The sequence below is a fragment of the Lytechinus pictus genome, unplaced genomic scaffold (assembly GCF_037042905.1).
Source record: "Lytechinus pictus isolate F3 Inbred unplaced genomic scaffold, Lp3.0 scaffold_19, whole genome shotgun sequence".
Taxonomy (NCBI): domain Eukaryota; kingdom Metazoa; phylum Echinodermata; class Echinoidea; order Temnopleuroida; family Toxopneustidae; genus Lytechinus; species Lytechinus pictus.
Window position 1 is genome coordinate 12,371,819 of NW_026974140.1, and position 19,960 is coordinate 12,391,778.

At 35.4% G+C, this 19,960-nt stretch overlaps 1 protein-coding gene across 1 annotated transcript; it reads left to right on the forward strand.

The window, feature by feature from the left end:
• Positions 1–1,164: 1,164 nt before the first annotated feature.
• On the forward strand, positions 1,165–18,080 carry LOC129260885 (protein dachsous-like). Its single transcript, XM_064114355.1, has one exon. It carries the CDS (start codon positions 1,881–1,883, stop codon positions 3,858–3,860), a length of 1,980 nt encoding a protein of 659 aa, XP_063970425.1. The 5' UTR covers positions 1,165–1,880; the 3' UTR covers positions 3,861–18,080.
• Positions 18,081–19,960: the final 1,880 nt, after the last annotated feature.

Sequence of the window (19,960 nt, forward strand, 5' to 3'; positions counted from 1 at the left end):
ATTAATGAACTTGAAAAGAAAAGTATCCCATCGCTATCGGATAGCCAGACAACACAATGACAGATTAGGATTTAAAATTACATGATCGGGGGGCTTTAACTATTATTCATTTCAACTTACAAAGGCAATGCATCGATCAAGAAGGTAATCTTTTACTCTCCATTTAAGAATTAAGAGGGTGATATTGTAGGCAACATCAAACGGAGTCCGACTTCGCTATTGCGATTTTGATGCATATATATTGTTTCAGATGAAATCATTTACATGTTCACACTGATTTTCTCTAATCCGATGAGACTCATTTTTTGTTTCATATGCTTACTTCTTATCAAACTCAAATGTCTTTTTTTTAATTTAAAGTTTATTTAAATATGGGGCGGCTGTTCCCGCTATGACTTTTCAAGGATAGTGGAAGAGGGTGGGGGGGGGGGGGGGGGGGTGAAGAGCAAATAAAAGAAGGTGTGACTTTGTGAGTCGTCGGTGTAACTCCATTTACCCATGTAATTTAATTGTGAAATTGAAATCAATTATTATTTTTTTTTTCATTTGAATTATCTTTACTTCTTTACCTCTATACTCGTCTAATAATCCATAGCTTTAAATTTTATCTTCTTGAACAAAATCTCTCCGTTTTTTTTTCACGCGATCACGCGATCTGATAACTTTGTCCTCGTTGTTTCTGTTGGCAATATGAATATGGTGATAGGTTTGTTTGTTTACATAAGGTAGCCATAAAGTAGTCCATTTTCACAAGGTACTTTTATCGATGTCATATTGTTTTTTTTTCAATTCTTTATTCCATTTCCATTCAAAACATAATACAAAGTAATATAAAGTAATACAAATCAAATACAATTTTACAGACGAGCATTCTTACTTCGTAAAAAAAAAAAGTATATTGTCTGTGTATTTCAACGGTGATGATTGAACAATCGTATTTATCGCATTGATTTGCATTGACTCAACTTTATTTACTTCATTTGTATATTCTGTTGAAATGAAATGATATATGCGTAAAAGATATGCGTCATGGTATATTGGTCTGTGGTTTGAGCTATCATTATATGGTAAATAAACAATAGATGGCGCTAGACTTCTCTGCGCGATCGATGCGATGTATTTCAATGATGCAGCAAGCTTCTGCGCTGCAACGAAATCTATAGTCTCGTCGCGTCGAGGTTTCAAGGGTTCCTCCGAGCTCCGGGTACGGGTACAACGGCCGCGCCGGCTAGCTGGCGAACCTGATGCATGCATATCGCAATATATACGGACTGTACTACGGTGTCGGTGCAGCTTCGGAGCAGCTCAGTACAGTACGCCGGTAACTTGGCCAAATTGTTATTTGTAACAGTTTCATTATACGGAGAATTGTAAAACTTAATCGGAGTGATGTTTCGGAGAGACGTGTAGCAATATTTTATAAATTTTCTTTATCCATGGTGATTTGGAGAGCAGTAAAACTCGAGGAATATGGACCAAAAGTAAACCAGACAGAGTCAGAGGCGTGCTGTGTTGTCAAGCAGTCTTGGGTGAGGTTCGCCGTAAGAGCTGGCATGGTCTACGGCTAGGCCGTAGCGTTTGTTTTCGCATGGCGTAGGACCGGCCTAAGTCTGATTTTATGGATTTTGCGCGAGCTCCTGCTTTAAAAGGTGTGCATATTTCAGTCAATATTCAACTTCAGGAATGGACGAATATTAAAGGATCCCATACCGGTACTATTAGTATTATTCATTCATGATTTATTTCACTGTGCGAAATGCCAAAATGAACTTGAGTTAAAATAAACTTTCAGAATCAGAATTTAGCAACACAAAATTAGAGTCTAACTCTAACTTTGGCATGCCTTGCCCTTAGCTTGGATGGAAGCAAAACGGAATTAAATGATAGGGATGGCATCATCAAAAGTCAGGACTGTAGGAGTTGGAGGACGGTGTGGCCTTCAGTCAAACTGCAGGATGGATTGGAGTGAAATGTGTGTGGCTGAAGGATTGTTGATGTCCTGTGCAACAGATATCAGGAGGAGGACACATGGCTGTCAAATACACCGGAAAATGGCATTGTCGTGGAGAGTATGTGTGACTGTATTTGCATTATTGTCACTAATGTCTGTCAGAACATGTGTAGCACAGGAATCTGTATCTGTTTATTACAGTGTGAAAGAAAATCAACCCATTGGGACATTTGTGGGAAATCTACAGGATGACACATCTTTCAACCCGACATTTACAACTTTTGATCAAATTACAGAATTCACGCTAGAGCAAGAGACAGGAATAATAAGAACTAATGTAGTCATAGACAGAGAGACTGCAGATGAACAGGAAATTATCATGATTGTGTTTGCTGGTGCAACATTTGGACAAACCATTGTGGTTACAATCCGGCTAAATGATACAAATGACAACAGTCCAATATTTTCTCAAAATAACAGGACGTTTGAAGTGACTGAGGCGGTTCAGCCTTACATGACTAAAATCAATGGAGTTACTGCAACTGATGCGGATGAAGGTATAAATGGCATTCAAGGATATCGAATTGTTGATGGAAATATTGACAACACTTTTGATCTTGATGTTCGAGTTAGGGAATCTGGTGTCTACATGGATATCATTGTCAATAAGACCCTTGATCGTGAAACAATCTCTTTGTACACATTGGTTATTGAGGCCTATGATGGAGGAGACCCACAGCTCACTGCAAATACCACAGTCAATATCAAAGTAACGGATGTGAATGACAACTCACCAGTATTCACCCAGACTTCTTTTACTGCCATCATCAATGAGAGTGCTCCTGTAAACTCATCTGTGCTTCAGGTGACAGCATCTGATGAGGATGAAGGGTTGAATGGAGAGGTTGTCTTCAGTCTACAAAGAGATGATGGCTTCTTCAGAATTGATCCTGCAACTGGAATAGTGTATCTGAACAAGGCCCTGAACTATGAAGATGCCCAGGCCCATGATTTCCTTGTCATTGCTCAAGATAAAGCAGAACCTCCAATGTCTAGCCAGCCTGCCTATGTATCCATCATGGTGGTGAACATCAATGAAAGACCACCATCTCTTGAAGTTCTCTTTCTTCCTGAAGGCGGAGCGCCACAGGTCTCGGAAGCAGCAGTTGCAGATACCACCCTGGCACGCATCTCTGTCACAGACCCTGATGATGGTGTCCTAACCAATGTCTCCATGACTATCAGAGGCGGTGCTGGCCAGTTTGACCTTGAAAAGAATAGCAACCAAGTTTATTTTCTTATTGTGGCAAGCACTGCAAATTCATTTGATCGAGAGGAGGTGGCAAATTATGACATTTCAATCAGAGCGACTGATTTTGGATCACCACCACAGCATGCTGAGGTGAACCTGACCATTGCAGTGACTGATGTCAATGATAACCCACCCATCTTTGACCTTCCCATTTACCATGCCACCATCATTGAGGCATCTGAACCTGGTACCCCAGTCAAGCAGGTCCATGCAACAGATGCTGATGAAGGTGCCAATGCACAGATCATCTACAGGATATCTCCTGAAGGCACCGAGTACTCTAACTGGTTTGACATCAATCCAATGTCAGGTCTAGTGACTACCCTACAGAAGGTGGATAGAGAGGAAACAGGATCTGTTTTCCTAGAAGTGATTGCCAGTGATGAAGGAGAGACATCTTTGTCTTCATCTGTGATCATCAATATCACCATCACTGATGTCAACGACAACCAACCTGTCTTCTTTCCAGGGTCTTATAATGCATCAATTTTGGAAGAACAGGAGATACCTTACTGCTTTTTGCAGGTAAGAAACTTTTCTTGTATTTTTTTTTATTTATTAACTTTTCATTTTTCAAAACCAGAAATTAAAAGGTAAGGGTAATTTAGTTGATAAGAAGCATCTGCAACTTGGATTGATAAGGATATGGAGTCCTTGTGAATCCAAGCCACTGAAAAAAAGTATTATTTGGTTAAAAGTCTTGGTCGTCTCCAATATTCTTAATTACATTTGGGGTTTATCTCCCTATTAAAGAAGAATCTTATTTCACATTTTTATAGATTGCTAGGTTTTCATCTTTCGTATTAGAAATTAATGAACTAAAAGAAAATATTATTTCACTGTCCAGTGGAGTATAATGCTTCGTGAATTTGTTGGGCAAGTACAAGTAGCACTTCATAAAAATGTGCTGTTACCAAGTGTATGTTTTATTTTTCAAAAAGTGAGTAATGGGCTACGTTTTGGATTGGTGCACAGGGACTCTGTTTTATAATTATAAGGGGAGCAATAAAAAGCTCTCCTAGAACTTTTAAGGAGAGCGGTAGAGGAGCACTTCAAAAAGCTCTTCTTCAACATACAAGGGGAGCTTTTTGCCCAATTAACAAAATGGATGGAGGAAATGTATGTACTAAACTACTATAAAATTACAATCAACAACCAAAGGAAGTATTTATAATTGTTTTACAATGTATTGTAATTAGATTGTGTGTTGCAAAACCTGTTTTAGTTAGGTTTTGACTTTGGCTAAAAGTTAAGTCACTGACATTTTTTTTTTTTTTTCGGGGGCTCCATTTTAATTTTTTTGTCAAATTTCGGGGGCTCTTTTTAAATGCTACTTTTTTGTATTTTGAGGAATACCTGTTCACTTATTAAGGAATTATTACTTTGTTTAATATTGTATGATTTTTAAAGTTATTTATCATGTTTAGAATCTTGGATGTGGGTGTGTGTGGATGGGTGGGTGTGTGCGTGTGTGTGTGACTGTGAGTTGGACTTGAATATAAATTAATTCAATATCTAATTTCTACTCCACTTATTCCAGTACAATACCCTAGTCAGCCATGTACATGTAATAAAGGCCCACTTACCCTAACTTTTCCTGAAGTTATTTGAAAACGCAGATCTCCATGAAAATTTAATTTCTCTATGGGGGAGTCTAAATTTGGTGAGAATGTATTCATTAAGAACTTAAATATACATGACAATGAAGAAATCATCAAACTTTATTGGCAGTTTTGAATAATATTCCTGAAATGTAAACTCTGTCTGAAACAGAAAATCACCATCATTGAGGCCTTTACTGAGCGAATTGTCCCCCAGAGCTCTGGCAGAGAGACAGAGCTCCAACTGGCTAGCTAGTAAAAGCGCCAATGCGTGAGCCTGCCGCCGTCCTTGTAAAAAAGATGGAGCTTTGTTTGATGATTTATTGTCTGATATAATACCTCATCCCCTAGAAAAAGAAAACAAATGATTTTTTAGTTATAATTGATAAATTAGATAACATATTTTGGAAGTTAATAAGCCGTTTTGAAAAGCAAAGCCGAATGACAACTCACCAATGCTAGGTTACTAGACTCTGGGATTTATTTCCTGTGTAATTCGAATTATTTTATCACAGAATTGTGATATCTGTAAGGGAAACATGTGCATTCGAAATGGCACACGGTGGTAGTCATAATGGACCCGCTATACATGCAACTCTTTCCCGACCGTTGCGTTGATTTTTTTTTCCATACCTGGTACCATGTGTATGGAAATACGTGGTACAGAAAAAATAACGCAACTTCGGAATTTGAAACTGCGCTACTCGCTACTTTTAAGGCTTATTCGTGATTTTGAGTGTGGATTTTGAATGGTTTTTAAATGGTAAGCGGAGCTCGAGCATATGGCACTAGTGGGCCGTTGAGTTGTTATCACTTGGCAATAATTTCGGGGGCGACATTCAGATTTTATGTCGCCCCCGAAAGCATGATTTTGGGTGATTTCGAGGGCGACTTTAGGCATTTTCGCGCAGGTCAGCTATCGCGAGGCGCGCTATTAATCGCGCTACCAAAAATGGATTAAGGCGCGCATGTAGCGCGCGATCGCTCTCGCGCGCCTTAAAATCGAGTCCCTGTGGTGCAGTATTGCTACTTGCTAAATCTATAAATATTGACATAGCTGGATGAATGGTCTTAATATTTTTCCTTCATGTTAAACTTTCTTCATTCTGAAAGAATTAACAATTTTTCACTTTTGCAGTACATATGTCATGTATGTACCTTATCCCCCCAACATTCCTCCAAAAGCAAAGCAAATCCCAGTTCTGAATGTTGTAATGTGTCAGTTCTTTGATCATGCCTCCTTTGTGACATGAGATTCAAATATTATGGAAATATTCTCTCAATATTTGTTTTGATGAGAAAATCAATTATTTACTTTAAAGGTCTATTGTTGGAGACAAATGAAGAAAATTTCATCCTAGTGGAATTTCTGGAAGTCAATAACATTTTCAAGTCACCACATTACATTCTCCATTTTAATCATATATTCCAAATATTGGAGTGTGTATTTAATACCACCCACCATCGGTGTACATGTTGGTGCTGTGTTCTTACATAAAAGTTTTAATTTAACCAAGATGATTCAACTCCAACTGCATTCATATTCCTGTATATAATGAATGAATGCAGGCACTTCTTTAGAAACAAGCCTTCTTCCCTCTACTCTCTTTTCACTCCCAAGCCACAACCTACTTGAATAGCCATTGTTATGCACAATGAGATGGAGGCAATGAAAGAGCAAAGCCTATCACTCTGTGTGCACATACCATCTACTATGCTTCACAACAGTGTACTGTCTCCCCACCACCTTACCCCAATGGATAGCCATTCCTTTGATCTCTCCTGTCGCCAAACAGTATGGAGGTGTCACAATGGGTGCAGTGCTCACAGGCTTATTCATTAAAACCACAGTTCTATCACCCAAAACATTGCAATTCTTTTGATGGATTAAGAGATTAAAGATGCTGATTTTCAAAGCAAAGAGAATCCAGTCAAAAGGATGTAAGTTTTCAGTGGATTAAAAAAAGAGATGGGAAAGAAAATGATCCTATTTCCTTTGAGTCACTGAACTCAATTCCTTTAAACTTATGAATGAGTATAAATTAGAGGAGTTTTGTACTCTTCATTGTAGCTTATCGGCTGACATACTTGTACCCATAAAATTTGCCCAAATCCGAGTTCATGAGGCCAAGGGTCTTTATTTGAAGCATGCATCCTGTTGAATGTTCAGCTCACTTATTTTATCTGATGAGATCAACTTTAATTTTTTTCATAAATCGTCCGTAGATGATTTCATGTAACAGAAAGAAAATTTATGATAAAAACATTTTAACTTGAATAAGAGGTTAAATATTGGAGGATTAAAAATGATTTGATTCAATTTTTTTATACCATGACACAGTGTGCAGTTCAATAAGTATATACATGTAGGTCAAGGGGCCTACATACTGAGAAAATTATCTGAATATGAGATAATGATTAGCGTACAGTTTATGTCAGGCAAATCTATTCCAGATAACAAATTGAAGACTGTTAATCCTTCATTCTTCCATTCTTGGGATCAGTGTTTTTTGTTGGCATACCCTGTAGGCCTACCCATTCAGTCTCAACCTGAGGCCTCCATCAATGTTCCTGAATGTGAAGGATAACATCCAATTTCCAAGATGGAATCCTCCTCACAGCTGCTAAGAGTTAGCATCATCAGGGTCAATTGATAGCTTTGCTGTACATAGTGAAATTGGATAGCACAAATCTTGAATGATTTTGGTGCCTTTGTACATATGTGCATGCTATGGATTACCGGTTCATCATGTACCAAATGTCTTCAAAGATAAACATGACTATAATTAATACTCAAATACAATTAATACTCAGCCAATTTGTATCGAGTGACGATAGCAATATTAGGCTACATGCATGTTTGCATAATGCATCAACCCCTTGAATCATGAAAATGTGCCTCCAATTCTCCACTAGTGGAATGTAGGAATACACTACACTACAGTTCATGTTATTCATCTGTTTCAGAGTGCCGAGATCGAGTATTAAGTTATATGCTTACGTTTGACAATCCTTTAGAATTGTCTTTCAGAATATTCCTAGATTTGAAGCAATAACTACATGTAGACCAAGCCAATACATTATGATTTGAATGCCCCAATTTCATAATAATAAAATTTCAACTGAAGGGAAGCTAGAGATGTACTAGAGGTTGATGGCCAGGACATTGACTCTGGTGGTGATACTCCTTGATGTAATGCCTAATAAGATGGAATGTGAAGTAGGCAAGATATGTGGCAATGGATAGGTTACATACTTATATTGGCTTGTTACTGAATGGCAAATAAAAAAAATAATGAAAAGAAAAAGAAGGGACCCACTCAATGTTCATGCATAGACAGGGAGTGGAACAAGGAGAATATGTCAACCCGGGATGTCAGCATCTCCATGGATTGAAGCACACATAAGCCTACAGTTGAGCCATTAGTAGCTCCATGGTAGCTCCATGCATGTAGTGTTAAGTTCTAGGGAAAATTACATTACAGTGTAGGCTACATCAAGGCCAAAATTACTGGGAAAATATCTATAAACATTTTAATATTTTAAAATTTAAAATTTGGTGAGATGGAGGAGGGACACAACTTGTCTGTGCCTCACTAGAGATTACAAGTATCCAGAATTCAAAATTAGAGTATTCTTTTAGACTCTCCCCTCCCCCATAAGGAGATAAAAAAAAAAACCTCATCTGCTATTAGCAATTGAATCTGAAATCGAGTCACAAATTTGAATAACTAAACAGAAGTTGTTTATGTTTAAGAACAGTATCCCATTAAAACTACCTGAATTATTTGATTTTTGTGCTTTAAAGACCCTTGAAAGCTTTCATGTTGTCAGGGGAAATGTTTGACAACTCAAGATATTCTGTTGTAGTTCATCACTTCTACCAAGTACCACTTCTTGTAATTTAATGAATTGATCAAATATCACAGTAGACTGAGACAAGACTGTATGGGACAGACTCTGACAGTGTACAGAAGCCTACTTCTGAATTCTGCTGGAATCAATATATAATTAAATGTTTTCAATTTTGTAATTGAGGAATCTTGTCATTGTTGCAGATCTTTTTGTCATTAGAATTATAAAAACATTAATTTGATAAATGGGCCCGAGGCAATACCAGTTTTGTGGTTCCCCACACTTACTGTAGTCATCGCACTGATCGATCAGACAGAAAATGCTATTTTTTGTTAATTAAAAACCAGACAAATTATTTGAAATTTTATTAGATGAAATTTGCCTGCGGCATACTGTATGTGTAGAGAATAGATTGTTCTTTGTGAAAAAAATCACAATTCAATTTATTAGACACCTTTTATAACCATCCAATGAATTAGACTTAAATTCTAATTGGTTAAAATAGTTTGTGGTAATGTGGTATACAAGTTGTCTCAACTCCAAAGGAATAATATCTCAATAATAAGATGATTGATACATATTACATTCAAACAATGATCTTTACATACAGGTATTTTTGTTAAATGATTTACTAAAACTGTACATTTACATAAAATGTACATTTAAAATGTGAATTATCGTTCTGTTATCTTTACATATTTGAGACAGAAAATAAGAATTTGAAATATGTGATAGATTTTCTTTTACCCTTATTTCATATTTTCCAATAGACCCTAATTGTCTCGCACATAGGCCTCATTAAGTAAAAAATTACATGTATGTTGGCACACTGAAATTGTTCTCTCTTCTTATATGCAAGCTTGAAAATCAGTAATATTTTACATACGTACCCTCTTCTATTAGTTCAACACTGTCTTAAATATTTCAATTTGTTGTTATCAAATTTTAGAACTTTGAGATGAGAAAATTTGAGATGCGTACAGGGGAAATATTTAAGTTGGGCATTTGAGTGACATCATGGTGCAATGAGTGACAGATTGATATGTACATGTACATGTCTGTAATCATGATATTAGAGTGGATGGGATGTGATGACCATTTAATGGCTGTTGCATGTGTGTTAACCATTACCAATTCTTCCTTCTAATTGATTTGAATTGTATACACATGCATATGCGGTTCCAATTACTCTATGGTTCATGGAGGTGTCTCCATATTGGCATATAATATAATTCATTTGCAATCTGCAGTTAAACCACTGGCACATGCAAACTCATTTCTTTTTAATGTGATAATATATTTTGCTTGTGGATTCTTCAACCAACCAATTTAAATTACAAGTGTATTATTTTTATGTCGGTTTCCCTGTATATTATTATTTCAAAGCGAACCACAAACTTTAAAGCTTGAAATTAAGCGTAGAGATTCCCTGAAAAGTGATACAAATCCAACAAGGCTGAGACACCTTTTGCTTTGCATTCACAACGGGTTTGGCCGTTACCGACAGCAAATATTGTTTGACCACCGCCAGAATTGTGTGTAATTGAAGAGAAACCCTTCAAAACTTCTCTGGTCATCTCAGCAAATACTCCTCAACCTTTAATCTTCATTGCGCTTGCATGGTACATGTAGTTTTACTGTTGTTGAGTCTGGTTCATTCAAATGTTTGATTAGTAGTGCAGAGAAAACAATAGAGCATGGAGAAGAGGAGAAGCATCTTGAATGCGGCAAGAAGCAAATAGGGTAAAAAGCTTGAATGATTCAGGCAAAATCATGAGGGCCAAGTCTTAACACAAAGCTTATGGATGATCTTTGTCTTCATCTGGATCTGATACATTTTTACCATTGATGCATCATTGACCTTTATTCTTAATCATTCTTAAAATTGATTGTAAGATTGAAATCAATTGAATGATCAGTTGCTATTAAAGCTTTGTGTCATGTGATCCAAATTCTCTGTTGCTGCAGTGTTTCAAATACATGTAGGCTACACTCAAAAGGATTGGTAAAATGACCATTCTCTTGTGTAATACATTTGTGTCCGACCGAATTGGTCAACTCAAAATCAACCAAATTCCTGGTAGATTGTAACCAATAATTTGGTTGATTTTGACCTTTTTTTTTCTCAGTTGGACACATGTATTAGCCAAGAGAACATTTTTGACCAGTCAGGACTTTTTTAGAGTGTACATGTGTGTAGTCTTCTGAATGTAAATGCACATATTAGATTGAAAAAGCCAGAAATGAACGCAGAAAACTTCCTAAAGTTTTGTGACTAAGGGCAAGAATCTCAACATCAATTTTTTTACAACAATTTTCAGTACCGGTTCATCATTATCTAAATTGAAAAAAAAAATACATGAAAAAATGTTGATTGTGGTTTATGTTATTCAAAAATCTCTAGTAAGTTCTGTTTCAAAAAAGATTTGAATTATTACTCTCACTTTTTTTTTTTGGGGGGGGGGGTAGAATTAATGCACTTGTAGGCCTAAAACATTACAAAACAAGGAGAGCAAAGATGACACACAGGTCACCTGTATCAACTCAAGCCTCAAGGAATATTCAATTTCTGAGAAATTTGTATTCATCTATTAAGTATTTGTATGAATGATTTTAATTGAAGTCTTTGTCAAGTGTTTACATATCACTTCAAGACATTGAGGTTAATACTGTAAAGACAAGGTGACCTGACGGGAAGAGATACATGTATTTGTTACATTGGTTTCTGAAGAAAAAAACAAGCAAAGGCAGGTGGCAAAAGATGAATCAAGTAGTACTGTACATGATACATACATACAGGCCAGAAGTTGATGGGTATTTGCGGATAGATGAAATTCATACATCTGAAAACTTATTGTAACATGTATAAAGCTCACTATGGACCACCCTGTTATAAACAAGTGTACTTGAAAATGAAATAACACAAAAGGCCACATGCAGAGAGATGAAAAGACTCTGTAAAAATTGATAATTGTTTGTGAAATTCTTTTAGATCAGACCATTGACCCTCTGAGGTGTGGTCAAACCAATGGTCAAACTGACCGAATGAATTCTTTCCTTAACCTTGCACTAACCAGACACCGCATTGTCAGTTAGAAATCATCCCGCAAGATATATATCATTGGCGTCACAATATTCTTTCTATAATTTATACCATAGCTTTTTTTTTTAAGGGGTGCACTTCACCCAAATCCTACAGTATTCACCCATATCGATCTGAGGGTACAAATGTAATCAATATTATTGATCAGTGTGTCTTCTGAATTCTATTCAGCTTTCCACCCAAAGAATACAACGTCCATGGGATGCCACCATTTTGGTTCTTCATAGACTTAGTTGCAATGATGCTTCTATTCATGGCATATTGGCACCCCGAAGCGTACATCTGCTTTGTATTTTAAACATAAACACCAACTAACAAAAAAGAGTCTTGGATGGATTTATACTAATGTTTTCAAAAGAAAGCTAATTACAGATTTAAAGGTAGAAATAAACATATCCTTTCGTTGGTTAAAAATCATGATGTATACATTCTCAGTGTACATTGTAAAGTTGATAGAATTTTCCTTCAATATCAGCGAAACACAGTGCTCACATTTATTGGAACTTTAAAAAAATGGTATAAAGATGAACAGTACACGTATATGCTCAAAAGATTGTTATGACATTTTGTCACTTTTCAAATTGTTGGTTTATCTAACACATAATCAATCAAAATGGATTGATATTCTCTCACAATGTCTTAGAAATTTTTCATTGGTAAAACAATAATTGATTACCCATTACACATCTTGTAACAAACTATTTCGTTGAGCTGCCTTTTCTGAAACAAAACAAGCGGTATTAGTCACTGTTCCAAGTCAAACAACAGATAACACATTTAGCAATGTGCTTATTAATCCTGTTAATTACCCCGACCGTAACCCAAATCATTCCTAATAATCATTCACCTTGCCGCCAGGAGAGGCAATGTGTTTACCAAATAACCGCCATCTGACTACATGAGAATGTTAATAGCAGGAAACAATTAGCTGAATATTGTCAGTTCATATTACCCAACTTCGTCTTATACTGCATGGTAACTAATTAAGGAAGGTGTCGGATGATAGCCAAAGAGGCTTGAGTTAATTTTCTTTGCAACAAACTCATTAGCAGGTGAATATTTCATCTACTGGGAAGAAGATTCCATTTCTAATTCCATCTCTCTATGGAGGTTTCATAGAATATGATATTTACATGTAGATTTTTCTTTCTTTGTTTTAATAAATGAAATGTATGTTTGAAATGAAAAGCAATGAACAACACAACTATTTTTGCAGGAGCTTGATGTAATTCACAAGTCTGTGTGCTCATACATGTACTGAACGTGTACATTTGTACATGGGGAAGGGGGGGGGGGGTCAAATGGGGAAAAATTTCTTGTTTTTCCAGCATACCAGCCGTGCATGAATCCAAATCTGCTAGTATGGTGATTTGACAGGATCAAGAAAAAACCCATTAAGATTAACAAACAGCCAGAAAAGCCTCAAAATCTGTCTCGGTCATTGTTGTTTGGGGCTTCACGCAGAGACCCAACAAAGAACCTGAAGATTTTGTTCAAGAATTTGCGCAAGTATTTAGTGGGGTTTTGGAAGTTTGTGGCATGTAAAATAAGAAAACAACAACTAGAAGTGGGGGGGGGGGGGGGGATTGTGGAAAACCTTCAATCATTCCCTTCTCTGCCTAAAGTGTGTGTTTTCTAGCCTTATTGCTTTAAGAAAAGCAAACTATGAGTTTTATGAGGTGTGAAGAGGTGTTTAAAAGGGAAAAGGATATCATGCTGTTTCTTATTGAAAATTGGTGGTAGAATTTGTTAGTGTTGGAGCTTACAGTATGTTTGTATAGACTTCTTCAAGCATTTTATGATTGGACTGCCTATTAAAAATAAATTGGTATTTTATAGATTAGACAAAGTATGACTACTCATTATAATTACAGTATATGCAATAAAATTCACAGTTTCCATAAATGCATTTCATTTGTATCAATAAACTAGACTTGCTAAATGCTAGTTGCTTCCATGTGTATTCAATAATTTAAGTCACAATCATGAAATAACATTAGGTGTTTTAAGATAGATTATTATTATTTGCTTCAGAGATCAAAGTACATGCAGAGATTACATTTTATACCTGTATGTACATTGACTATGTATAGCATGTATAAACTTAGGTGAAGAAATCTCATTCTCCCATATTTCTTGGGGACATTCGCTTTATTGGAGTTTGATAACAGTTATGGAACCAAAGACTCAAGTTCATGGTGAGTTGCTTGTAAAATAAATAATAATCTTGCATGAAGTTATTAAAGGCCACCTTTGCTGTGAAGCAACAATATTTACAATATCTATGCTACATGTACATGTACATGTAAGTTTAAAAAGCATCTTGTATTGCTTTGCATTGGGATTCATCTCAAGATGGATTTCTTAAAATAAAACATAAACATTTGATGTGTAGTTATTGTAAAATTACTGTCATGTCCCTTTTTATTTGTTTTATTATCAAACATTCAGATTGTATCACAATATTTACAGGTATCCAAACTAGGAACAAAATTACATGCAATTAACAGATTTATAAAAGGTTAACACTGATAGAAAGTAAAAAAGATGATGGTTGTTATATACTCTGATCAAATTTAGACAGATGACTATAAAATTTATTTACACTTATACAATGAACATCTTGTCATTATTCATTATAGAATTTTAAGTGTAATTATATAGTTGTAAAATTCAATAAGCATGAATGTAACTCTTGAAACATGTCAATGCAATTTGCTAGGTAGGCCTACCTTTAATATTTTATGCAATCTTCAGCTATAAAAAAAAAATTCAAATAATTTTCACATTTTCCAACATCAAAGTTCTCTGGACTAATCCTTTTTTATTTGTTCTCCTGAACATTGCTCAGTATTGTTTATATTATGTGTTTTTATATGTTGGAAATGTTTCTGTTCAAGATGCTTATTTTAGGCTATGAAAACATCCGAGATTGTGGAATAGTCATGTTCATCTACGATCCATCAACTTTTTTGTAGGTATGTTTGTCAGCATAATCAAAACTAGACTGACATATTTTAAAAGATTATTACAATTTTTTTCTTTTGTAAATGATGCGTTGTATATTTTTAGAAGCAGATGGTCAGTTCTACATAACCAAAATGAAATTCCTGAATATCAATACATCCTCAGTTAATCAAACAAGTGGATTTATAATCTTTTTATTTCAGTCAGAGTCAATTGAAATGAACTATATGTAATATATTGTTTCTTTATAATGTTCGAAGTTTTGGAATTAGGAATACTAAATAAAAGATTTACTGACTATAGTTTTATGTGATATGTAATTGAATCAAAACTTAAAAGAAAAGAACATTGATAAAAGAGCCATATGTTCAATTGCTTTTCAGAGATACAATCATATATCTCACAAAAACGTGAAAGCCACAATTTGCTCAAAATTACATAGGCAAAGAGATATTTAGAATGGAAACTGATAATTTTTATATGATTTTTCACAATCATACCTGTAGATCATTGAGCTATGACTTGTATTTGTCTTTTGAGTGTGAGAAAAATTGAAAACATATTGCCAACGTTTACCCCGGCTGCTTCCCTGTAGCAGATTAGATAGATAAGATTGATAAATCTGATAGTGGTGATGATTTGGTGTTCCACTACACTTACTCTACACAAAACCGCAGAGTGTCGGCACTAATGTTGGGGGCAGGAGTAGATTTTGGTCAGATTGTTTATTAAAGTTATCAGAATCTGTGGAATTTTCTTTTGATCACTATCAGGATTAGAGAAAAGAATGGAATTGTGTGCATGACAAAAAGAGAGGATTGGAAATTATTTTTCATCATTAGTTCCTGTCATAAAATGATTAAGATCAAGATCTAAAAAACTACACAAACTCTGATATACAGTAAAGCCTGCGAGCTTACTTCTGGGATACAAATCTTATACGGGATATTTGAGTGGTTTCTAGTTTTTGGGTTGCTGTGGGAAATCTGGACTTTTATTTAATTTGTTTTATATTCAAATACCATTTATTGTGTAACAACCTTCTGCTGAAAGTATGCAATCACTTCTTTGATGCCCTAAGTTTGCACTTTTTAAATTTAAACCAAAATAGATTCTGAAAATAAACATTGAAATGAATCGTCTAGCATGTAACTCAACCTCCTTGTATACTGAGGTGGGATGTGCTATAGTGTAACACCTGCATTTTGTTATAAAAATCTTAATCTAGTCCCTTAAAATTAATGCTATGCAGTATGAATGAACCCTTGAGAGTTCTCTGAAACCCTTCAAACTTTCAGAAAAGGGAGACCTTTTTCATCAGTGTTCCACTTCTATTTCTACACTTTCTAATGAAGATGGTACGTGTACGTGATCAAAGCCATTCACTCAGAATATATCTATGAAATAGAGGAAGATGATATGAAAACAATAGCAAACAAAGGAAGCGATAGCCCATGAGGCATCATGACCTTGTTGCTTTTGATGTACTGTTAAACTAAATCCGGCTGTTGGGAGCTTGCTGGAGCTAGCTGGAGTAATGCAGAGAATATTGACTCCAGAGTGAGATGTAGAGACAGGCAGAGGGGATTGAGAAGAAAATGGAATGATGGTGGAAATGTTTCTAGGTCAACTCATATTGGAGTAAAGTTCAAATTAATTTATTTCTATTTTTCTTCAATACCTAGATCTAGCACGGTATGATAGTTCAATAGTGCTTCCCTCAATTCTATTATTGCTTTTTTTTCCTACTTAAAAAATAAAAAATGCACATAATCATCCGGTGACATGACATTTGCTCCAGGCTTAATTTCGTCAAAGATGTAGGGTTAGGTTGCAATTGGGTTTTATGTTAGATTTAGGTATAACGTAGGGTATGGTATTACATCCAAGGTTGAAGTTGGTCATTCAACATGTAGTGTGTGGAATTTAGAGCGGAGCAATTGTCACCAGAGCAAATGTCATGGAACCTTAAACATCCATGTAGATTTCAGGTATCACAATCATTTTTTTTACATGTATCTTTAAGAAGTAGAGGGGCAAAAAACATGTTCTTTATTCATATTTATTGTAGTGCACTACTGCACTTGAACATGTACTTGTATGGCAAGAATGCCTTTTGTATCCATCGTCTGTGCATGTAGAATCACACTGTTGGATATCAGCAGGCGTTCAAATAACTATCTATTTTAGGAAGAGAATCTAGTTGTGGGGATATTGTTAAATCCTTCTAGCATTTTGGCTGTATTACTGCAGGGGAGCATCTCATGATCCCATCTTGCCAGCAATCTTCACTGATAAGTTTGATCCCAACCAATCACATATAAGAATTTCAGTAGCTTGTAACAGTTTTCATTGATTATTGCTGATAAAAAGCTCCATGAAACTCTCCCTTTGCTCCATGTGTATAACCATTGTCAAGGTCAGGAAATGATTTCCCCTTGACTCCAATCTAGCCAAGCCATCTACAGTAGATGTAGAAAGGGTATTCTAAATGAATGCATCCAATGTATATATTCAGCTGCCAGTGAATTTGTTCTTCCCATATGCCTGGGTGTTTTGTTTAAATGCATTTGGTATGGGTTTACGTGAATATGGAAAGTGTTTCTTTTCATGCACATGCACATGTTCCCCGGCGATGAATGCAATGCATGAATACGTACATGTACATGTAAAATTTGCAAGTTGCCACAATTGAGATTATGTTTTACAATGCACCTCATCTAGTCAAGAATACAAACCACACTTTTTCAATTTTCAGATGTTTTTTTTTTGGAAGGGGTGGGGTGGATGGGGTGTTAGGAGGTATAAAGACAGTGTAAATAGACATACTGTACACGTAGCTTCAAATTAATTGGTCTTTTACTCTTGCTATATGAAGTTCAGTCATAACATTCATATTATTTGAATGAAATAACCATGTAGTATGACTTTTGATTTCTTTGATAAATCTACTACACCAATGTTGTCAATTGACATTTATTTGCACAAGTTGCCTTGAATACACTTTAAGAATTGGAAAGGATAGCATAGTAGAGATATGAATAAGACACTCTATCTTATGGCATCCTTTATTCATCTGTTATTATCATCTGAGCTGTGCCGACACTGATAGGGGCTGTTCTAAAGTAGTTCAGGTGAGCCGCTCACTAGCTCTGGAATGCTCATAAGTGATACCTCATTCACACAATGAATTTCTCTATACAACCATGCAAATTTATTCTGGTATATAATTTATCTTCTACAGCTAATTTATTTGCTTTCAGTTTTTACAATTTTGTACTTTGAAATATCTATTACAAAAAAAAAAAAAAAAAAAAAAACATAATTTTACATTTACCCTGGCTTCTATAAAGCATACCACAATGAATATTGTTCACTGTGAGTTTCAAGCAGATTGTTTGTTGCATGCTTCCGTTTTAAGTGAGCTAGCTTCTCCAAACTTCATATTTTATTTAATGAATAGATAATACACAGTGTAGGCCCACATTGTATCTTTTTGTCTATTGCCCTTCATTGAATCTTTCTGATCATTGTTCATTGCACATGTTGTACTGGTTTCATACTAATATAAAGTTTCTTTAGTCTGAATGTTCCCAAATGAGATACCTTATTCGTCTGTTTATCAGGAGATAATGTAACATACCAGTGTATAATGATACAGTCAGAAGCTTGGTCTGGCATTCTTGATTATGCTATCGTGGATTATAAGCGGTAAATGGCGGTACAGGACACGAGGGCTTGATTTTAATACACAGCATCCAATATTACAAATGTATTGCAACCTTGCTGATTGTGAATTCGAACAACTTCCCATGTCATGGGTAGTTTTTGCCTTTTTGGCATATTAAGATATCCAAAGAGCATTCATTTTTATATATAAAAATAAGAATGACAAATTAAAAAAGTCATCTGTCTAATAAAAGCTTTAGTGTGTTGGTCAACATGCTAGTGGAAACTTAGGCCCTCATGACGATTGTCGTTTTTTTTTCATGTTGTATACCAGTATGTTTTGACTGAGACCATTGAGAAATTTGCAAAACTTATTTACATCTGTGCTGCTGCACAGGGATTTCTCAGTGTCTGTTTTGATTACAGTAATAGTAATATTTATATGACACATAGTTACACAGGTTCATGTATTATGCAGTACCAGCAATGTGTTCATAAAATTAAATACTTCAATATCATGACTAAATATGCTTTCAGTAAAGAAGTTGTGTGCAGAGTTTTTGCAGAAACCTGTACATCTTTTAATATGTGAAACAAATTTCAAAACACTGAATTAAAAAAACAAACAAACACAAGATCTTTCACTTGCAGTTGCACAACAAAACAATCATTTATACACTTCCACCTACATTTTAGAACTCTATCATGATAAAATAGGAGAGATGTTTCATGATATACCTCAGGGGTGGAGGGAAACATGTAGGTCTACATGAGGATGTTGCCCTCATCCTCCTCACTGATGACCCAATCAGTCATCAAGAAGACAAACTACTGGTCTCTCATGGGGAAAGGTACAGGGACCTTGCCATCCCACCACCAAGCAATCCAGTAGAAATTCCAACCTGCTTGATTTCATCCGTATGTTGATATCAAATTCAAGATCATTTCTTTAAAAGATATAAGTGAGAAAGAGGGAGGAAGGAGAAAAATTGTGGGTGGAAGATGTTACACCTCATAAAACATCAATGCTAGAATGAAATGGGTTTGTGAACTTGATGACATCTGGTTTCAAATGATTGCAGATTTTGTCACAAGAATGTCCACGATCAGTTTGGATGGCAGGCCAAACCAGAGAATGTTTCTTTTGTCCATAACATTAACAATTTTGAAATTTAATGAAGAATTATGAATGCTTGTACATGTAGGAAATTATGTTGGAAGATGCATACCTGCCCAATTACATGTATATTATAGTGAATGTTTATTTTTTTTGAGTGTTTGTATATTGAAAACTGTTACATTCAAATACCAACACAGGATGTGGCAAAAACATTTTGAAGGTTATATTGCATAATTTTCAAATGCGTAGGATTTATAAAAAATACCAGTGCATTGAGGTCATCAAAATTTAGTCAACGTCAACAAGTTTAAACAGAAGGACTTGTTGACTTTTCCCAAGCTTAGAATATATTAACCCAGATTGATTTAGCTTATGATTGTCC

Excerpts from the sequence above, each read along its gene's own strand:
- LOC129260885 (XM_064114355.1), top strand. The coding sequence starts at position 1,881 with ATGATAGGGATGGCATCATCAAAAGTCAGGACTGTAGGAGTTGGAGGA.